The sequence below is a fragment of the Trematomus bernacchii genome, unplaced genomic scaffold (assembly GCF_902827165.1).
Source record: "Trematomus bernacchii unplaced genomic scaffold, fTreBer1.1, whole genome shotgun sequence".
Taxonomy (NCBI): Eukaryota; Metazoa; Chordata; class Actinopteri; order Perciformes; family Nototheniidae; genus Trematomus; species Trematomus bernacchii.
In genome coordinates this window covers 5,789,528-5,812,378 of record NW_022987564.1, presented here as the reverse complement: position 1 = coordinate 5,812,378, position 22,851 = coordinate 5,789,528, and the positions used below count along the sequence as shown (strand labels likewise).

Genomic DNA, 22,851 nt, shown 5'->3' with positions numbered 1-22,851 from the left:
TGCTTTTTTTCTCCCTCCCCGAGGCAAGCGTTTGCTCCGAGCTGATCAGAGCACGGCTCACCTCTCCTGCAGGGGGGCGTGGTCAGCAGAATCAGACCCGTAGACAGCAAACAGCACATAGAGCGAAATGAGGCATGGCTAAAATGCATGATCTGTTTGGTATTTTGAAAACAGAAACGTATAAATATACCTTATATAGGTATGGCCCTACAATATATCATTTAAATATAGCATGATAGGTCCACTTTAAGTTACCAGATAACCTGCTTACCATTTGTTTGAGAACACAGACAATTTCTCTAGCTTTAACATACATTCTAATGACTTCAAAAACTTGACAAAATCAAGAGTTTGCAGGTGCATTGGGTTACCTAAACCACCTCTCTTCTCCCAGGGATACATTGGCCCACAGGACAGCCTCGCATGTCACATGTCAAGGAAGTAGCAATTAACCTTGTCTACTGGGAACTCTACTGTCTAATAAAAATGCAAATTAAACCATTTGCAGTATGGTTACTGCAATATCTATTACCCAGCGAATAACAGTGAGTGCTTTGGAGCTAAGGCTGCACAATATGATGTGTTTTATCGTCATTGTGATGCAAATTTGCAACAGTAACGTATTTCATTCAGCCCTATTAGGAGCTTTCAAACAAAAGTTGTATTTATGTTATTTTAATTTCTGATTCCACTTTTTCATGCTCATGATGCTTTTTTTTAACAGTAAAGTGATTTTTATTTTCTTATAGGTATTTTTTGTCTGTTATTTGAAGTTAACTTTGGCTTTGAATATATGCCCAAACATAAATACATATCTGTTTCTTGTGAAACGTGGTTGAATCAAAAGAAAGAAAAAAAGTCTGATGATGTGGAGCTTGCAGCCATCTTTGATTTCCTACGCCGCCTGTCTGGTCCCTGCAGTTACTTCAGCTCCTCAGCAAACATGAGAATAGCTCTGCAGTGAGTGGGAGCCCTGCCATCTTTAAAACACATTTCATCTCGCTGGTCCCGCCCCTTCAACTTTTTTTCTCTGTCTTTCTATCTTTCTGGTTCGACTCAGGGAAGAGTTGAGGTGAAGTTGTTGGGAGTGTCCAACAATTACTTTTTTTTTATGGTGGGGGGGCTGTCTGTGGGCAAGAAGCAAAGAAGAGTTTTGCACCCATTTTGACTAGAAATATCTGTAAATATATAATGTTACAAAGGCAAGATGGAACCTCCTCTGTTGTCTCTATATTCTCTTTGGGGAGCTTAAATAGTTAGTGATACACATACCTTTACCATGTTGCAAAAGGAGTCTCAACATACAGAATAAATGCTAAAGTAAATCAGAAAGAAGCTTTTCATCTGTATAATCTGCATTGAAGTCAGTAAAGTGTTCTTACTTGCAGAAGAGCATCAACGTGGCTGGTCCTATTCCTTTCTAACTGTACTGTTTTGCCTTACACATTCCTTTAGGTGTTTATTGAAGAAAACCCCTCTCCAAAGAAAATGTAGAGAACGTTTTGGTAAGCATGTCTTAGTGATTATAGAAAGGTCACAACTATCATCCTTATTTTAAATATGATACCAAATATTTGTTAGTTTCAGAATAGGGAAAGAGACATTAAAACAAATCATGAACTGAATTCACTTGATTATGCCATCATAGCAAGCAACATTATGGAGTTTAAAGGACAGGTTTTCAAAAATGTTTGGGGCCATTAGGACATTTTCTTACTGTGATCATTTTTCCTGGGGCTAGAATAAAATGTGGCCTTATCCTATAGTCTTCAATAAATGCTTAAACTTAACTGGAAGTGTTCAGTGCATCACTGCATTTGTTTAGATTTAGGAATATGTTTATGCTGTGTGCTTTACTCACTGAAATGATATACTGTATATAAGGCAGTTAAGGGGGCATGCTGAGTGTTGTTGGAGGGGAAGTAGAATAGATTACATGTCTGGTCATGTGGGCAGGTAAGAGCTGCTCAAAGAGAGTGTGAGAGAGAGCATGAGAGAGAAATAGGTTGAAACTAGAACTCAACTTTTTTCAGTCTAAAGCTGCAGCAGAGTATGTTGAATATAAAACTCTGCATTCCACTGATAAGATTTTGCACAGTAAATGCTACAGATGATAACTAATTATGATTAGATCATAACAATCTGCTTGGCTGCATTGTGGATATATTGATGGAAGCCACATAATACCCAGAATAGTGAAGATGACACAAAAGTGTCTCCAAAATTGAAAAATAAGACTGGGATGTAAGAAATGTTTAAAAATATCTGTGCGTAAAAACAGCATAGACTTTTCGTCCGGTAGTTCAACAACGATTCAATAGATGATCCTCCACTCTTAAAAGCTATTTCTCCCTATAAAATCCCTTAAACTGGAGAAAACACAGGACCTTTCGGAATAAACCGATGCCCAATACGCGCCCCAAAACGGGCACATGTTACGCACAAACCTACTGCACGCAAGGTTGAATGCCTGGCCTCCGTATCTCAGATACTGACACTCCGGATTCACTGCCACCCGTAAAAGAAGGAAAAAACGTAGGCCTTCTTCTCCCTTTTAAACCCCGACGCTGTCCACGTCCTCAAAAAGAATGGATCTAATTAAAACGTTGCACTCGTCATCATCGCCAAAGCTTTGCCAAACGGGCTCTGGTGGAGAGGAGGCTGGGAGATGCAGCACCACATGACTGAGTCTGAGCTGGAGAGGGATGGGAGTCAGATTGGGTTTCTCTTCTCTCATTGGTCGGTGGGCTGACTTTTGACACGCAGACCAGGGACCCTCCTGCCGTATATATAGGCCTGTTCGAACTTTATTATTCTAGCATCACGACTGCAGGTTTCTGCTCAGTTTGGAGTTACTCGTGTCACCTCAACTGTATGCCTGCTTGAAGGAGGTTTAAAAACAGGGATTTAGCAGCACAAGGAGTCTGCATGTCTGCGTAGACATGCTCAGCTTTGTGGATACTCGGATTCTGTTGCTGCTTGCAGTAACTTCATACCTAGGATCATGTCAATGTAAGTTTGAATATCTGCTCTTTCTCTGTGATGGATATTTTTTCCTTGGGTCCCATTGCTTGAGGATCTTGCGCTTTGGCTTTTGTTTGGGACTTACATGAAGGTCAACCTGGAGACAGCTCAAAGCAGAATAAATCTCAACGGATCGAGCTCATGCAGAGGATTCTTCACGTTTTTTCCAAGGATACAATTGTTTTATCTTTGATTAGTTTCCGAAAGAGAGAAGTTTCTCTCCAGACAAAAGTTTTCTCGCTTTGAAAAATACCTTTAAAGTAGTCGCCCTAGTGTCTTTTAAAACTTTGAATGCATGTTGGTTAATCAAAATAGGTTAAGTTAACTTTTCTTTTAGACATGGGATGAAAAACGGTGTGGGGCGTTGTACATATTGTTCCATCAAGGCGTCCAGCTAATGATCCTTTATTATAGGGAACAGCTATGTCTCCCCCTGGTGGCCATGAGGGAGAACATCTACCTGGCACCAATTTGATTCTTCATATTGATTTTCTATTCAAGAGAAGACAAATCTGTTTATGAAAAAGTAGAAATTAGACTAAATGCTATCACTAAATTAATATTCTACATTTTGTCAAAAAGAAAAGCATTGTTTTATACCTTTCTTTAAAGATGCAGCTTACTGATTGAGATGTATCCTGCAATAGACACCACATTTAAAGTACATTGAATTGAAACTTTCTGACTAACTCTTTCATTGTTCTAGCACATAAAATAGGGAGATAAATTGTCTCACATCACTTTGAATGTCCAAGTGCGCCCCCTTGTGGTGTCGTGGGGACATTAAGCTTAGGGTTCAAGGGGAGGTCCCAGCTGTGCCAAACCCAGCCATGACCAGCTGATGTCCACCTGCAACAAAGTGTGGATGAGAGACACAAACATCAGCCATGACTGTAGGACACTCTCATCGGAAGTATAGAAGACGTTTTAACAGTTTTGAATAGTATAATTCAATCGAATTGAGCTGAAATGCACTCCCTTTTAACCCAAATTTAGAAAATGTACCTTAAAATAATATTGCAGCAAAAACCAATGGAGCATTAATTACAGATGTCAAGCATTCTCCTTAACAAGTGAAATAGATATTATCTTGTGTTGGCAGTAGCAGGCTAAATATTCCTATCCCAAGGGCACAGGCTACCTGTTCAGGCCTGTTAGCAGCCGCATCCTTAATATCTGGAATGCTATTGAACACTGAGACTCACATTTGCCAGGTTTGTCAGGCGGTTTAACAAGTTTAGTATGCAGAGATGGCCCTCAGCTACAGTTTTAGATATGAGCTAAACAGGTAGAAAATAATCTATTCTGACAATCCATAACTCTTGACATGTATTTTATACCCCAGATGATGGATAACGTCATCAAAACACAAACAATCCCAGCTTGATTTGTTCTGTAAATTGAAGTTTCATTTGAATATAGGATTATAAGACTGTAACATTTTTGCTGTGCAATCTAATTTGAAGTCATTTAGTTTGGTGTCTGCCTCTCATTGTGTACACTTGAATAGACTTTTTTCTCATGCAAAAGAAAAGCACTGCTTTCCCTTTTTGTTTCTATTCAAAAGATGTTGATACGTTTTAAAAGAATATAGCTCTGTGTAAATGTCATTGTTTCTTTTTTAAGTGACTGTTTTGCTGTCAAAATGCTAACTGAGTATTCCCTCTTCTCTTCCCACCCACCCCTTCTCCAACCTCCTCCTCCTCATCTCTCCAACATCACAGCGGTTAGTACACATTCATGAAATCATGAAAGCAATATTTCCTTAAAGATAGCTTTACCTTGTCTTGCCTTGCCATCTTTTTCCTTCCAAAAGCTGTTAAATAGTCCCAGAAAGGAAGACTTCTCGGTTGGTCCATTTGAGCAATCTCATGGCTGGCGGAGCATTTCATTTAAGAATCTCTGCCCCTCAACCAAATTATTTCTTGCAGTTTTCTCCCTTCCTGTCCATGAATAGGTGAGGGTCCTATTGGCTAAAGCTTGTGTCAATGAAAGCTAAAACCGCAGCTCTGAGGCACCCTTGGGGCCTGGTACAAAGGATCCTTTCTGAGGGGCAGAGGAAGGTTTGCCCCCCTAACAGCTGGCCTTGGATCAGTTTGTAGTCCTCCTCTGCTTCTTGGTTAGGATTTGAAAGCTGAACTCAGATAAGTTGTGACTAGTGAGATCTTCAGCTGAGATACATCAAAGAAAAAAATTGAATTGCTATCAGATTGTGAAAGATTGACACAATCCCCCCCTCTAACGTAAGACAAACATGAACCTTAAGATGGTTTGTTTATAAAGATTCTGATTATAATTGAGATTGCCTAAATCACCCTGCTGTTTGCAGCCTTTAAACTTTTTTAAAGCTGCAGTGTGCACTGTGTGGTTCTGGTAGCATTCAGAACATGTATTTGTTCCATGGATGAACATGCTCTTACTTCTAAGAGGTTGTTGTATCTGGTTAATGACCTTCCTTTAGCATCTCTGTGCACATGTTGATCATTGCTATCACATGTACCTTCCTCTGCTGTGTTTTCATTGTGTTCCTATATCCTGTATTATATATCCTTGTGACAGAATTTCATCCTTTATTGCATGCTTAGCCGTTTCTCAAAATGGCCACTCATCCTATTGCTAATGCAACAGATAAGATAACTGGATATAGCCTATATGTTAAATGGCATGAAATAAATAAATCTTACATTTATTTATATTCTTTTAATTTTTTAGGGCAGTGTCAAGGTTAGCACATGTGTCCTATATCACCTACAATGTGGCACCACAATAAGGTCAAAGGGCAACTTTGCCTTATCACGGAAATGTCTTTAAACTTGCTTGCCCTTACCCTATAAGGTCAAGTGTGTTTACATGCACATGTTATTGATATTATCATCCACCATATTGTTTGAATATGACTAATAACTGTTTTTTATTTGCTCTAAGCCACATTGAGCGTAGTTAAAATCAGAGGCCTGCTTTGCTATAGGAGTATACAAGAGCTGACACGTTGCTAAAGCAGCGAGCCGAGACATCTGTTGGTGTTTTGGTCTGACTGATTGATTTTTCTTCTGCAGGGTCCTACAGGAGAGAAAGGACCTCATGGTGACAGGGTAAGATGACGTTTGACTATGCTTCCTTTGATCAAACAACTGTTATCAAATATGTAATTTAAGCATCTAACGTGGCACATTTTGGATGCATCTTTGGCACTGTAATTGTTGACGTGATTTGACCTTCTAACCTCAGTAGGCCACACCCCTTTGTTACATCACCCATAGGTCATAGTGTTTACACCCAATGACAGTGAAGTAAATGGTTATCAGAGGTTTTAGTTAAATATTGATCACATTTATTTCATAAGAAAGGTTTTTACGTAATTCCCCCAATTACGTCTTCTTATTATACCTTGTAATACCATAATTTGCTTTACAACTGGTTAACTTTTTTAGTTATTTATCTCATGTTTCTGTTTATTTATGAAGTAGACTATTCCAAGAATAACAAGGAACCATCCTACCAGCTCCTGTTAATTCAGTAACAGTGTTTTCTCACCATATCATTTGTGTTTTACAGGGTCCTCAAGGCCCAAATGGAAGAGACGGCCAACCTGGACTCCCTGGCCCCGAGGGCCCCGCTGGTCCCCCTGGACTAGGAGGAGTAAGTTCAATGATTACACGCGTAAAATGTCAAAGTGTAAATGTCAAAAGTGGTTCAAAAAAACGATGATGATGATAATGCAGTACTGGCTGGGATCTGACTTCCATTATTCCTGGTGATGCAAAAAGCATTAAAACATGGCTCTTTGATGAGTGAATTTGACCCACATTCAGCTCATTGTTGTCTGCAGGCAATAACAATAATAATGCACCCCTTGCTCTGTTGTTTTGATGTTGAATTGGAGAAGTATTGTATATCTTATTAGAGATGCCATAATCCTGTGACCTTGTGTCCTTTACCCATATGTTGAACACACAACAGGCTACTATAAGTGTTATTTTAATATATTTTCTTTCATATACAAACCCTAGATTAGTTAGGATAATCCCTTTTATTTGAGCAAACAAGCGCACATTCTAAATAATCTCCCGGATAGTATAGATTTTTTAATCTTACATAAGGGTTTTTAATGGCTGATTATTGTGAAATGCCAAATGCATGATCGTTGTTATCAGCAGGAACCATTCCTCCTTATTAATTTAGGACAAAAGTGGCCAGTGTTATGTATTAGGTCTTAATAAATGTTTTATTATTTGATATTAAATATGTGTTTTTTTCTGATTTTCAGAACTTTGCTGCTCAGTATGATGGTTCAAAAGGTCCCGATGCCGGCCCCGGACCCACGGTGAGGGTCCCGCTCTTTTTGCCACACAGCAGTATTAATCTACTTTTATTCAATGAGCCACAGACCTCACTGCACCTGTGCTGTTTGTTATTGTTATTGGTACCCCTACATCATACACATAGATATGAATAATCTTTGGTAAGATACTTATACCTCACAATGTATTCCTGTCCTGATACAGTTGCGTTTACACTCATGACAAAGTGCAACAGCGTTGATTAAGGTAATGTTATGAAATTATATAAATACCCTATTTCTCTTTTTCAGGGTCCACCGGGCCCCGGAGGTCCCCCTGGATCTTCTGGACCCCCTGTAAGTACACACAGCTGCTGCAAATTTAAACTGTGTATTGTTTTGATCGAACAATTGCTCATACCCACAAGCTCAATGTGCCATGTTGTTCATATGAAGATTAATTTCCTCTTATCGTTCAACAGGGAGCTCAGGGACACACCGGACACCCTGGTGAGCCCGGAGAGCCCGGACAGACTGTAAGATTATCCTCTGAAATATTCCCAACTCTACAAATTATCATGTGTTTGCTTTTGGGAACCATTCCTTGTCAGAATCACTCAATCAAATGATGCCACCATAATGTTTTGTTTTTTCTCTAGGGCGTTCTTGGTGCTCGTGGCCCCACTGGATCCATTGGCAAATCTGGAGAGGACGTACGTATTTATTCATGTTTCTACCAGCACTTTTCAAAAGGCTACTTTTGTTTAAAAGTGTTGTATAACTTAGAATTTGCCTACTGTCCTATAATAGGTTTGAGTTGTCTATATTCTTGCAGCCGAAAAGTCATCTAATCACATCACATTTTATTTGCTCGCTCACAGGGTAACAATGGCAGACCTGGCAAGCCCGGAGACAGAGGTACCTCCGGCCCACAGGTAAGAGATGTTCCCCCGAAACAGGGAATAAGAAATACAAACAGATATAAGATAGACATGTGGAGTGTAAATATGGAGTAATATTTTCTTCATTTTGAATTGCAGGGAGCTCGTGGATTCCCCGGAACTCCTGGACTTCCAGGAATGAAGGGACACAGAGTGAGTGTCCATTGGATTTAAATAGAGCAACCGAAAAAGCCCCAATAGAGGACAAAATGGCAGAAGAGCTTCCCCTGTGCTGTGTGGACTTACATATTATGCTGGGAATGATCATGGACCGTACTCCCTTTTTACTAGCTCCCGACGAGCTAGTAGTAGATTCAATACAGAGCTTCATTGCTACTATTTAAGATTTTTAGTTTCCCTATCCCATGACAATGTCTATAGCCAGGTAGTGAACTTCCTGTCATGTGGATGTGTTTTTGGCAAGACAGTATGTTTTCTTTCGAGAGCTCTAAAAAGCATATGTCTTGTTTATCCCGGAAACATATTCTTTTGATAACGTGGTCTAGAAGCTCTTTTGTTTACCTGCTTGTTTCTGAAGTAGAACCAAAAGTAGAACTGGTAAATAAATACATTATTGCACTGTATTACACCTACACTGTAATTAACCCTGCATATGACCCCACAGCCTTTCATGTGTTAGTCCATATATTCATCTTCATTCTCTTTTTGTGTGACAGGGTTACACTGGTCTGGATGGACGCAAGGGAGAGAATGGCGGTGCTGGTGCCAAGGTAAGGAAGGCACCTTCCTCATCAAAGCAGCAACAAATAACATTAATGAGCTCTTAGAATGTCATTCCAACAATATAGAAGCAAAAAGAAAATATACACCTACATCTACAAAAATGTTGTTTAGCATTGTAAATGTTTTGTCAATCCACCTTCTTCTGTTTCTCCTATAGGGAGAGCATGGTGCCCACGGAGCTTCTGGAAGTGCTGGACTGGCTGTACGTTTTTGATCAAGTTTCCTATTTACTAAATCTTTACTAAATCATAAAGCACCAATTTGTCTTTGCAGCCTTTTCTCATCAATATGTGTTGTATCCTCCCTTCAGGGATCTCGTGGTATGTCTGGTGAGAGAGGCCGTGCCGGCCCTGCTGGACCTACTGGTTCTCGTGGTGCTGATGGCAATCTTGGACCCTCTGGCCCTGCTGTGAGTATTGGCCCTTTAAATCTTCAGTTACTGTAAAATCAGTATATTTTTTGAATATTCAGATCAAGATACATATCCATCCTATCTATATCCAAATGGAAATATAATGATGTGTAGTATTATATCAGGGGATTATGCCACTAAATGTTGATTATATACATAGTTGCACCCATATTAGACAAACTTTGAGCAGAATGTGAGCTTTGACCTGCGTTACTTAATGTCTCCTTTGCTATTCCTCACAGGGTCCCCTCGGATCTGCTGGTCCCCCAGGTTTCCCCGGTGGCCCCGGACCCAAGGTAAGGGCGAACTTCTTGTCGTTTGGCAACACATGCTCACAGAGAGATTCACGTTTAGGCCCAATAAAGAAGACAATTCTCATTAACATACAGTATAAGAGTCTTTCAATGTTCACCATCCAAAATGGCTTCCTATATACTATCCCCATGGGAATAGTTCATACATGTAACCTATAGAAAACATCATTCAAACAAATATCGACACATCCTTAAGAAATACCATTATTATGATTTAATTAATTGATCATGGATGTATTTTTGTCTTTGACAGGGAGAGCTCGGACCTGGTGGTTCTAATGGCCCATCTGGAACTCAGGGATCAAGAGGAGAGCCCGGCCCCAATGGCGCTGTTGGCCCCCTCGGACCTGCTGTAAGTATTCAAGGAGTCTATAGACACTCCCAAGTGTCCATCCTGTAGAACTTATATCAAAAAACATGTATTTAATTTACTTCTGGATTTTTTCTTGATTTTTGTTTTGTTCCAAACTACATTGACAATTACAAAACATGGAATATGAATGCTGACAATTAGCCTTTATCATGATTGAATGATTTGCATTGATTTTCCTTTGGAAGCATTTGCTATTGCTCTCCATGTATTTGTCACTTTGTTGAGTTTGTAAAGTTAGTACATTATGGAACAGTTACTGTAGAATCTTTATGTGGTTTTATCACATTTTAAATATTAATATATTTAATATATTAGTAATATTTGATTTTCAAGTTAAAATGTTCCATTTGTTTTGATATTATCCACTAATTTCCTGTTTTTTTCCCCATAGGGAAACCCTGGTGTTAATGGCCTGAACGGAGCCAAGGGACCTGCTGTAAGTATTAATGTTGTATTATGAGATCATACAAATGTCAAAGGTTGTTTAGGGTCACACAGAGGTTACAACCATTAGGCTTTTGCCATGCTGTACTCATTAAACATAAATAATGATGTTGTTTAAAGCACAACATTTATTTAAATTACTGACACATTATTATTTTTGTATTTTATAATCAAAGATAATCTCTATTATTATATAATGTATATGATGATATAGGGCAAATAACCTACACATGTGGAAGAGATAACATAAAGATAGTGTTTTAGGGCTGAGTGATGCTCATCTGTCTGTCATGGTGTGTTTAGGGCGCCCCTGGTGTTTCTGGAGCTCCTGGCTTCCCCGGACCAAGAGCAGGACCCGGACCCCAGGGCCCTCAGGGTCCTGCTGGACAGAGAGGTCTTGCTGTAAGTACACAACCAACCATCACACAAACATTCAGAAAAACATACAAATTCACTTGAAAGCATGCAGATGAACTAACAATGCCTACAGACACATATAATCACTCATTCTGCACAGCTGATTGATTATTGTATTAATTGCCTCTGTTTGTTTGTTTCAGGGAGAACCTGGTATTCAGGGTATCAAGGGAGATGGCGGACCCAAAGGAGAGCCTGTAAGTTCACACCATCCTCATCATCTTTGGTTTTCAATTCACCCCATCCGAATCTGAAGACTTCTGAACACTGCATTGTCCTTAAACTTCTCTGTTGCTTTCCTCAGGGTCAATCTGGACCTCAGGGAGGCCCCGGACCTCAGGGTGAGGAGGGCAAGAAAGGACCCACTGGTGAACTCGGTGCTACTGGACCTGCTGGAGGCCGTGGAGCTAGAGTGAGTACCACACCTCTGTCCCCGATGGGGGGTGTTGCACCCGTTTGATTCCATATTCACAGTCTCATGGATCATCGGCTAATGTCTGTGTGTCTCCTACAGGGCTCTTCTGGCAGCCGTGGTATGGGAGGTAGTGAGGGAAGAACCGGCCCCATTGTAAGTGTTCGATTAACAAATCTCACTCCACCAACATGCACAATACAAATATAAAGTTTTACTTTTAAGGTACGTTTATGAAACGTTCTCCTCATTTATCTTGGACCTCCTTGTTTCTTGTTTGTAGGGCATGCCCGGTGCCCGTGGTGCTACTGGTAATGGTGGACCCCGTGGAGCCCCCGGAGATGCTGGCCGCGCCGGTGAGACTGGCCCAGCTGGTCTCAGAGTGAGTCTTTTGCTCTCTATGTTAGCCGTAGTTTCAATTAGGAATAGGTTTTGGGCTAATTGGAGCTGAGATGTAACAGTGTGTAGCAGAATGGATGTTATGGCTTCAGTACAAGGCTGTTGTTTGATGTAAATTTGCCTTGTGTGCATTATAAAACACAATATTTTGTTAAAAGGTAGTGAGCCCAAGGGGTCAGTACTAACGTATGATAATACATACAACCTAATGACTGATGTGTATTTCTAACAGGGTTTCCCAGGAAGCTCCGGAAGCTCCGGACCCCCAGGAAAGGAAGGACCTTCTGTAAGTAAATCTGAATTTCACACTGAACCTTGTACATTTATTATTAATGATCCACCAACATTTTGGGACACCACATTTCCATTAGTTTAATTCTATGTTGTTAATGAAGATATTTGCCTCTATAAATGCAATTAAAATGACCTTCTTCTGTCCTTTCTGTTTCCTCTTCCAGGGTCCCGCTGGACAAGATGGCCGTGTTGGACCTAACGGCCCTACCGGACCCAGAGGACAGCCTGGAAACATCGGTTTCCCCGGACCCAAAGGACTTTCTGTAAGTAGAAATAAAGCTAAGAATGGAAGATGAGTATCCTTTATTTAGTTTTTTGGTTTATCATAACCTGTGCTTAACCTACATCCTATCTTTTTTAGGGAGATGGTGGAAAGCCCGGAGATAAGGGATCTAATGGCCCCACTGGACTGAGAGTAAGTACAAAAAAAGACCTAGCAGGTGTTTTATTATGTTAAAAACCCTTAAACCTGTCAGCTCCATTGTCAGTTGTTAAAACATGTCATTATGTTCCTGTGTAGGGTGGCCCTGGAGCTGATGGCAACAATGGAGCTTCTGGTGCTTCTGGACCTGCTGTAAGTATCCTTGAATACAGAATATCACCCTCATTGACAGGCAGTTTCCTCTTTATGTATAACCTTTATAATGTGATTTTGTTACTATCTGTGTGCTGTTTTTAAAATGTGACTCTCTTTCTTGTTGCAGGGCGGTCCTGGTGACAAGGGAGAGCAGGGACCTTCTGGATCTCCTGGTTTCCAGGTTCGGATCCATCCTCTGATCCTATTCCCTGCTCATTGTAAACTTAGCTAAGGAAATGTCAAAGAAATGAAAGAAAGGCCCTCATCAGAGCAAATTCAGTCAAATTAAATGTTGTCTTAGTATCTATAGGTGATAGGTGAGCTGTTATCAATTATTTGTATTGTCGCCTAATGTATGGATTATAATGCGATTAGTTTACAAAATGTTAGAAATTGAAAAATCATTGTTTTTAAAAGACCAAGATGACATCCTCAAATGTATTGTTTAGTCAACAATTCACTGATATTGAGTTCAGTGTCATAGAGGAGTAAAGAAAGATATTTATATTTAATAAGCTGAAATCTGAGAATTGAACTTTCTTTTCTCAAAAATTCATCAAACCGATTGAATGATTATTAAAGCAGTTGGTGATTAACTTTCAGTGATTCATTCAACCTTGCAGCTCTAGGATACATGCGATATATCACTTAAATTGTAGATTGGTCCTGATGTTTTGTCTGATGTGTTCAGGGTCTGCCCGGCCCCGCTGGAGGTGCTGGAGGTGCTGGCAAGTCCGGCGAGAGAGTAAGTAACACACAAACACACTTCCAGCATGTTACACATCAAACCATAGAAATAATGTAATAAAAGTATATTTCTAACCCATCATTAATTTCTCTACAGGGTATCCACGGAGACCAGGGACTTGCTGGACCTGGAGGTGCCAAGGTGCGTTCACATATCCATGTCATTATTACTACAGAGCCTTTCAAAACCAGAGCTGTTCTCAGTCTTTTTTGCCTGAACCAAATCAGCAACAATTAGCTTCAGATATATAAAAAGACAATGCACTGACTCACTCTTCCTCCAGGGAGAGCGTGGTAACCCTGGTGCTGCTGGACAAACCGGAGCTCAGGGACCATTGGGAGCCCGCGGACCTTCTGGAGCCCCCGGAACTGATGGTGGAAAGGTAAGCGGATAGCACTGCTTTAAGAAGCAAAGTTAAGCATGAAAATGATTAGCGCAGAAATGGTAGCAAAGTTGAATTATATCAGATTCATGCTGAGTAAAATATATACCATAATTTGTCATGTCTGTTTTCAGGGAGAGCTTGGTGCTGTTGGAGCTGCTGGTGCACCCGGAAACCAAGGATCTGGTGGCATGCCCGGAGAGCGTGGAGGCGCTGGTGGACCTGGAGGCAAGGGAGAGAAGGTAAATTCCAAAAATCTATAACCTGCAAAAAAGAGTGGGATTTTAGCCCTCAAAATAACTTGTTGATGAGAATGTATGTATATCATTCCCATGTATTTTCTCTACTATAGGGAGAGGGTGGACACGGAGGCCTTGAAGGAAACTCCGGCAGAGATGGTAGCCGTGTAAGTTCAAATCTCTAACTCTTCTTGAGGCACTTGATGTAAAAATGGTAGCCAAACACTTTACATGTATAAACCAGAGCCTTGTTCTTATTGTCTTCTCCTGTCTCTTTCCAGGGTATGGCTGGACCCGCTGGTCCCCCTGGACCCACTGGAGCCAATGGTGATAAGGTAAGTTGGTGATGTGAGGATATTTGAAAACCAAAAACAAACAATGGCAACAATAAAAGTTAGAATTAAGTTGTTTGGGTTGAACAAAGTTTACACAGCGTAATTAATGTCACAGAGCCTCATTACAATAAATAAAAATGGCTGCATGCAACGTTATTCAAGATGGCTGACAGAGTATCGTGAAAGTGACCAACAGAAGAAAACCATCAAGACTTGCTGTTAAGATCAAATCACTTTCAGAAATAATCTCTTGGCTGACCATGCCAAATCCATATCTTTGAACATCCCACTTCCCCCCCACCCCCCCACGCCCCATTCCTCTGTAGCATTGTATCTAAGGCTAGAACCTCAACACTGCCACCTGTTGGATGTTTGATATCATTAAAGCAAAGGGTCAACTGCAACCCTTTTAGCATAGCTGTGCTGATGATAGTGCTGAACTATTCCGAAAAAATATATGATTGCTATTTTATTATTTGATATTTCAATTGCGATATGATTCCTGATATTTGTGGGAATTATCTTCCCTACATTTTTCATTCTCATGTAATTGGAAAGTTTGACCTTTCACAAATTGTATCAAACGTTTAATTTTTTCCAAAGTCTATAGAAGCGATTTGTAGCATTGCAATACTTTATTTAGAAAGGCATTTTGACACATATTTACCCTTTAACAAATATTGTGCCTCTGGCGATTTGCATATTGCACCAGTCCATATTTAGGTTTTCTAAAACACCAATTAATTGTTCAGCTCTAGCAGACTAATGCACATCTTTACATTTAAAATATTGAAGGTTACCAATGCAGTGCCATTTTCCTTACTCTTGACTGTATTTTGGCATCGGTATTTTGTGTAGACAGGAAATCAACGGAAACAGTGAGACTAAATGTGTATTGTGTTGCCTTGAGTAAGGTAAGCCAAACGATTTACTAGCATTAATATCAGTTTATCAAGTTCTCAAATCAAAGCTAATTGGCTTTTATCGACAAGGTACAAAGTCAAGTCAGTACGTTTGAAACTATTTTATTCTGTTCATTTATGGATGGGTGATAATAAATGGATGAATGATTTAAACAATGCTAAGCTAATGAAACACTATTTTCTTCTCCTCCAGGGTGAGAGCGGTGGATTCGGACCTTCTGGACCCGCTGGAGCTCGTGGAGGTTCTGTGAGTAGCTGTGGCTGAATTCATTCATTATAACAAACATTTTACCCGTTGGCATAAATATCAGATGGAGATCTAAACTCTACATACGACTTTTTAATGTGCAGAATAAACGGTCTTTCTAACTCATAGCTTGTTGTCCACAGGGAGAGCGTGGAGAGGTTGGACCCTCCGGAGCCCCCGGATTCGCTGGACCCCCTGTAAGCCGGCAGCCATTCACCTTTCAAAACATATTTTACTTTATGACACAAGTGCATACCCACACATTCAATTACCCAGATATTGACCCAGCCACAATGCTCTTCCTGTGTATAGGGCTCTGACGGTCAGACCGGAGTAAGAGGAGAGCGTGGACCTGGTGGAGTTAAGGGAGAAACTGGCGGCGCCGGACCTTCTGGACCCGCTGGACAGTCTGGACCTGCTGTTAGTACAGATTCACTGGACATACATATTAATCATTCACAAACTCAGATGAAATTATGCTAATATGGAATGTATTTCTTCTTTTGTTTATCTAGGGTCCTTCTGGCCCTGCTGGACCTAATGGTGGCCGTGGAGAAAACGGACCCAATGTGAGTATTGAAACATAAAGAAATACAAAATAATTACACCTGATTACACCTAAAGGCACTGAAAAGACAGACTGACATGACAGAATACTTAACACAGATTGAAGCACCTGCTCACTTTGACTTTACAAGTGTATTTGGCTTCATTGGCCATCTTAATTCAAGTAAAGGCCTCCAGCCCATGTAGTGAGTGGAAGTCAACATCGGAAACTGAAAAGAGCCAATTTACTCATTTCCCATGTCAAGAGAGAAGATTTTGTAAAATGTTTACGACACAGCTGCAGCAGTACTACTTTTTCAAAATGTAAACATTTCAAATGTCAAATTGAAAAGGGTTTGTCTTCTTTTAATTATTTGTAATCTAAGCCTAGAAAGACCAATATTCTACTCTTATGATGTCTACTCACACACACATAGATAGACACAAACTGATCCACCACACATTCATGATGACCACTGTGTAACCTTTGATGGTGTGTGTGATGTCAGGGTCTGACTGGTTTCCCTGGAGCTGCTGGCAGAGTTGGTGCTGCTGGTCCCGCTGTGAGTATTGCTCTTACATTAAATTACATTTTCAATTCATCCGAAAATCATTCTGCTTTTTCTATCAGTGAAACAGAGCGATCACAATGAACATGAACACCTTCTCCTCCTCTTTTCCTCTCAGGGTATTGTCGGCCCCCCTGGCTCCGCTGGTCCCGCTGGTAAGGATGGTCCTCGTGGTCTCCGTGGAGATTCTGGACCCTCTGGTCCTTCTGGAGAGCAGGGTATGGTTGGACCCTCTGGTGTGTCTGGAGAGAAGGGACCCTCTGGAGAATCTGGCCCCCCTGTAAGTTATAGCTGTTGGTGGGAAACAAGAACAGCCTCATAAATAAATGTAATTAAGTTTATATCCATATCATTAAAGTAACACTTGTCCTGCTTGTGTTTAGGGTGCTCCTGGTAATTCTGGAGGCGGTGGTCTTCATGGAGCTAAAGGATTCCTTGGTCTGCCTGGTTCTAGAGGAGAACATGGTTTACCTGGTGGTCCTGGTGGTCTTGTAAGTAAAACTTATACAGGATTCTGATTTCTCCTGATTGTGGCTTTGTGCATATGGAATTAAAAAAAATGTGATTGACTTGCATGCAAGATTTGAATGCATCTTAAATACCACACAACTTGGTCGATAGTCCCAATGCCAATATTGCAGGATGGTTTGAAAGAACACATTGATTGTAAAACGTGCATTGCATACACACTAAATCCCATACTGTATCAGCCTTTAATTGTATTTGATTCATTGGTTTTCTCTGCATCCAATCACAGGGAGCGCCTGGTGGAGTTGGACCTGCTGGTCCCTCTGGAGCCCGTGGCCCCTCTGGAAACAATGGCATGCCCGGTATGACTGGAGCCCAGGGAGAGGCTGGACGTGAGGTAAGGATTGTACAGGCTAATAATAGGAACAAAGTAGTTGTACAAAAACATGAACTCACCACTACTTAACATGATACCTGATACTAACATAAAAACGTGTTATGCTAACTGCAATATTCTTTGCTATCTACAGGGTAACTCTGGTAACGATGGACCCCCTGGCCGTCCTGGTGTTGCTGGATTCAAGGTACAATCCATTCACAAACCTTATAGCCTGTTTGCTTAGAGACTAAACATACATGTACATGTACGCTGTACTCAAATCTATATTTTTCCACCTTGTTTAGGGAAACCGTGGTGAGCCTGGATCTGGTGGTCCATCGGGACTTTCTGGTTCCCCCGGACCTGCTGGACCTAGTGGAGCTGCTGGCGGAGCTGGAAACCGTGGAGAGGGTGTAAGTACATCCAGCAACCCTTTCAAGTTGCAACATTTGTGGGATACCCAACCTTTAAATAGATTTCATCACTTCACCTTTTTCTCTTGTATTTAGGGCCCATCAGGTCCCTCTGGAGCTGTTGGTACCGCTGGAGCTAGAGGTGCCGCTGTAAGTAAATCTACAATAAACACATTTAGGAGTAAAACAGAACTGTGTTCATTAACTAAAGTACACCCGTGTAACATGTTTTTATGTATATGCATAGGGAGGTGCTGGAACCCGTGGTGAGAAGGGAGGTGCTGGAGAGAATGGAGAGAGAGGCATGAAGGGTCTGCGTGGACATGCTGGTCTCCAGGGAATGCCCGGACCTTCTGTGAGTGACTGCCCACCTTCATGAGGCCCACAAAATATGGAAACATCCAGCTTGATCTGCTGATATCACCTAATCTACCATCCGAACTGCGATTTCATTTAATGATGTACTTTCTCTCCCCTCAGGGACCATCTGGTGACTCTGGATCTCATGGAGCTAACGGCGCTGCTGGACCCAGAGTGAGTGGCAACCTATTAACCAATACAGCAGTGGTTTTCTTGTTACACCTGTATCCATAGACCCAAGTCCTGTGCTTATATGGAATTTAGTGGAGTTATTTAAGTTCAGTCTAAAGGAGTGTTCATTGCAATATTATGAACTGCATTCAGAGCTAATGATGATGATATCTTAAGCAGGAGATATACAATCATATAAAAATCAAGATTTCCAAAAAAAGACACATTTTTGACTGTGTCATATGATGATCTCCTTCTCAGGGACCTGCTGGACCCAACGGACCCTCTGGTAAGGATGGTAGAGCCGGCGGCCATGGAACTCTTGGATCTCCTGGTGCTCGTGGACCCCCTGGATACGTTGGACCTGCTGTAAGCACATATAGAGTCTTGTAACACTTAAGCACCATTGAACTTTCCAGGGTCCTCAGCAAAAGATCCAAATGCAACTTTTATCTACATATAAATCCACCCTCCTATCCATATCAGGGTCCTCCCGGCTCTGCCGGTATGCCCGGACCTGCCGGCCCCGCTGGTGGTGGATATGAGGTCTCTGGTGGATATGATGAGTACAGAGCTGACCAGCCCTCTCTGAGAGCCAAGGACTACGAGGTCGATGCCACCATCAAGTCCCTCAACTCCCAGATCGAGAACATGCTCACCCCCGAGGGATCCAGGAAGAACCCTGCCCGCACCTGCCGTGACATCAAGCTCAGCCACCCCGAGTGGAGCAGCGGTAAGCTCAATAATCTGACAGCACCATGTGGCGAATATACCGCTTCATTCAGTAATGTTTAGATGTCTTTTGGAGCCTTTAAATGCTCTCTTTCCATCGATTTGACTCTACTTGTCTACCCTGTAGGATTCTACTACATTGACCCCAACCAGGGATGCATCAGTGATGCCATCAAGGTCTTCTGCAACTTCGACACCCGCGAGACCTGCATCCATGCCCATCCCGGAAGCATTGCCCGCAAGAACTGGTTCAGAAGCTCCGAGACCAAGAAGCACGTCTGGTTCGGAGAGACCATCAACGGTGGTACTGAGGTGAGAGCTACAGACAAGAGACATACTCGGCTTTTTCTGAAATATATGGGGTTTAAATAGCACATAAGCACAGTAACACAATACTGACTATCCAAAATGTTGACTGTCATTCTTTCCTCCTTGCAGTTCACCTACAATGATGCGACCCTCAGCCCCCAGAGCATGGCCACCCAGCTTGCCTTCATGCGCCTTCTGTCCAACCAGGCTAGCCAGAACATCACCTACCACTGCAAGAACAGCAATGCCTACATGAGTGAGGAGACCGGTAACCTGAAGAAGGCTGTGGTTCTCCAGGGATCCAACGATGTGGAGCTGAGAGCCGAGGGCAACAGCCGCTTCACCTTCTCCGTGCTGGAGGATGGCTGCACTGTGAGTAGCTCTTTGGTCTTCTCATCACTTAAGTGTTATCCTTATACATGAGATAGAAATGATTCTGATCATAATTCTGCTATTTTGATGCCTTAAAAGCATTTTGCCATTATTCTAAACGACTCTCTCCTCCTTTACACCTGCAGAGACACACTGGTGAATGGAGCAAGGCAGTGATTGAGTACAGAACAAATAAACCATCTCGCCTCCCCTTCGTCGACATTGCACCTTTGGACATTGGTGGAGCTGATCAGGAGTTTGGTTTGGACATTGGCCCAGTTTGTTTCAAATAAATAGACTCATGATAAATTAAACACCAAAAAGAGAGAAAGAACGAAAAAACAAAATCTTTGCCCATCTTTCTGTGTTGTTTTTTTTTATACTGAATGCTGATTTCCCCCTGCACATCCACTTGCTTAAGATGAGCAACTATCTGAGAGGACTGAACGGACTGAATTGAGCGTTTGTGCAATGCAAATTAATACAGCAACCCAAAGGGACGCGGGAAAACAACTTGTTGTGAGACATCATGTCATCCTTTTGTAAAAAATAAAAAAAGTGTAATAAAGACGCTGAAAGTATGCATCAATTTGTGGTCTTTGTATATCTTCCAAAGAGGAGGTTTAAAACCACAATTTCCATGAAAAAAAGGTTTAAGCTACCTCATGCCTGTACTCAAAGAAAATACTTTTGACAAAAGCTGGGTCCACAACCGAGATGTTAAGGCTTCAATGCTTCAAGCTTTGTCCTGTTTCGGAAGGTGCTCAGTTACTTGAAGCAGAGATCTATGGTGCTAATATGCAGCTGCGGAGCAAACCACTTTTTACTGTATTACTTTGTATTGACATTTGAGGAGTCTTGCATTGGTCTCCTGATACTCCCCCATTTTAAGCAGGTGGAATGTTCCTAAATCTAATGTCTGGTTTTTGTTTGTTTTTGTTCTTTTTTGTTTTGTCAAGAAGGTTTTTTTTTTTGTTTTGGTTTTTGTTCAGGCTTTTTTACTCTTCAATCCCCACACCAAGTGTTCATACTGACAGCACATATTTCATCCAATTCTGAATGGTTTTAGGCAGCCTCTCTCTCTCTTAAAAAATGAAACCACAAAGTCTATTGTACCTATTTTGTATATGTGAGATGTTTAAATAAATTGTGAAAAGTTCTGAAATAAAGCATGTCCAATGTTCCAAAACACACTACTCAGTGACTTAAGTGCTTTCATGTTTTAATGACACCATTGAAGGTTTGTCACTGTATTTCGGTTCTAGTTTGGCTGATGATGACATCATCATTAATTTAAACATCTTCCTATTGTGGAAGCACAGCCATATTATTTTTTACTTTCCCCCTCTTTATTGCTTTTCAACAGTACATCCACTTTTAATGTACAGAACAATTCTGTTGACACTGTCCATGCCAATGTGTGATTACTAACGTGCATTGTTTCTTGTAAATATGCATCCTATGATGTTGCTTTTCCTTGCTTTTGCATCCAAATAAATTTCTGTGATTTGGATCAAGGCTTGAATTGCAGTGATGAATGCACATGGATATTAGATTCAATATGAGGACATGGCTCATGCATTACTGCAGACATGAATGTTTTTTCACTTTCGTCACAGGCTGAGAGTCAGCATGAGTTCAGTGTGTTGAGGAAACTTGGATATGCAAGCTTAACAAATACTTTTATTTATACCTCCACATGTACATTAGGAATAGTTCTGTTCAGCCCGAGATACATGTAGATTAGAAGCACCAATACTTAAAAAGTCACTTGCAGCACTTTCTATAACCACTAGAGGGCAGTATGGTGGCTTCTTTAGAATCCCTGATCTGTGTTACATTTAGTAAACTGATCAGCAAGACTCGGATGCCACTGACACAAGATGCATACCTGAGCATATTTTTTACCATAAAACAATATTAAATTGATTCAACAAATGATAATAAAAAATGCAATTTGGCCCTTAACTACTGGCTTTTTAGGACAATTTTAAGATACTTTAACCTTAAACCTAACACTTCCTCGTCATCTCATTTGTCTGACAGGCAGCTCAAGTTACTTTGCAGATATATATTTGCATTGTTCTTTTGTAGCTACCAGACCAACCGGTTGGAGTACTGCACCCAGGTTGTCTGTACAGTAATAAACGTATCCGTATTTACGGATATACACCATGTGAGCACAGTACAAACAAAATCATACCACAGGATCCTTCTACAAGACACTGTCCCAATGCTGATGTAATAATGTAGGACTTAACATAGTCACTATTTTACACATATTCAACTAATTAAATAACATACAACCAACTGTCCCATAGTCAACCTGGGGTCAAATGGATGCTGCCTTTGCCCAGTTATCCAATGTACAAAGTTATTACAATCTTAAACAACTAGAAAATTAAGACCTTGATTTATAAAAAAATAAATCAGTAATAGTAATTTCATAAAAATGTGTATTCACTGCATTTCTTCTAGTACAATAAAATAATGCACTTCCGATTCAGACCTGCACCCACAGTCTTATACAGATGCTTACTGCTTACTATTTGCTCAGTGTGATGACCTCAATGCTCTGTGCTTGCTGGTCTTGTTTATTTTTCAGGTGATCGAGATGGAAAGCCTTTTGAGCCACATGAGGCATTTAAAGGTGAACACCATCCAACAGTTCCTGCTAACTCTTCCTTTTGTGCCAGCTGGTATTCGGTGCACAGTGACACACACCCATACATGCAAACATGACTGATAACTGCCTTTCACGTTTAGTTCAAGCACTCTCCTTGCTTCAACCCAGCAACTTCAGCACATGACCACACTGAAATGATACCCCACCCATTAAAAAAAGTTATGTTTTATCGAAATCAAACTCTAGGTAAAAGTGTTAAAACTATTGCAATTTACAAATCTCAATCCAGTAGATTGCTGTGTTAATTCAAGGGACTGTCCTGGAAATCTGTCAAGGCAAACATCCTCAGTTAAAGCTCCAAAATCAACAGCTGCAATATTCTCTGAAACAAGATGCACCTGT

At 40.9% G+C, this 22,851-nt stretch overlaps 1 protein-coding gene across 1 annotated transcript; it reads left to right on the top strand.

The window, feature by feature from the left end:
• The first annotated feature begins 2,801 nt into the window (after window positions 1–2,801).
• On the top strand, window positions 2,802–21,336 carry col1a2 (collagen, type I, alpha 2). Its single transcript, XM_034124446.1, has 50 exons — window positions 2,802–3,012; window positions 4,749–4,750; window positions 6,081–6,116; window positions 6,580–6,663; window positions 7,292–7,348; window positions 7,616–7,660; window positions 7,786–7,839; window positions 7,963–8,016; window positions 8,185–8,238; window positions 8,344–8,397; window positions 8,922–8,975; window positions 9,146–9,190; window positions 9,299–9,397; window positions 9,643–9,696; window positions 9,968–10,066; window positions 10,479–10,523; window positions 10,835–10,933; window positions 11,092–11,145; window positions 11,253–11,360; window positions 11,463–11,516; window positions 11,644–11,742; window positions 11,992–12,045; window positions 12,218–12,316; window positions 12,415–12,468; window positions 12,574–12,627; window positions 12,758–12,811; window positions 13,322–13,375; window positions 13,475–13,519; window positions 13,662–13,760; window positions 13,895–14,002; window positions 14,113–14,166; window positions 14,281–14,334; window positions 15,451–15,504; window positions 15,648–15,701; window positions 15,817–15,924; window positions 16,020–16,073; window positions 16,560–16,613; window positions 16,738–16,899; window positions 17,003–17,110; window positions 17,377–17,484; window positions 17,618–17,671; window positions 17,772–17,879; window positions 17,976–18,029; window positions 18,127–18,234; window positions 18,360–18,413; window positions 18,672–18,779; window positions 18,897–19,143; window positions 19,270–19,454; window positions 19,581–19,823; window positions 19,970–21,336. Exons 1-50 carry the CDS (start codon window positions 2,943–2,945, stop codon window positions 20,114–20,116), a joined length of 4,059 nt encoding a protein of 1,352 aa, XP_033980337.1. The 5' UTR covers window positions 2,802–2,942; the 3' UTR covers window positions 20,117–21,336.
• The last annotated feature ends 1,515 nt before the right edge of the window (window positions 21,337–22,851 follow it).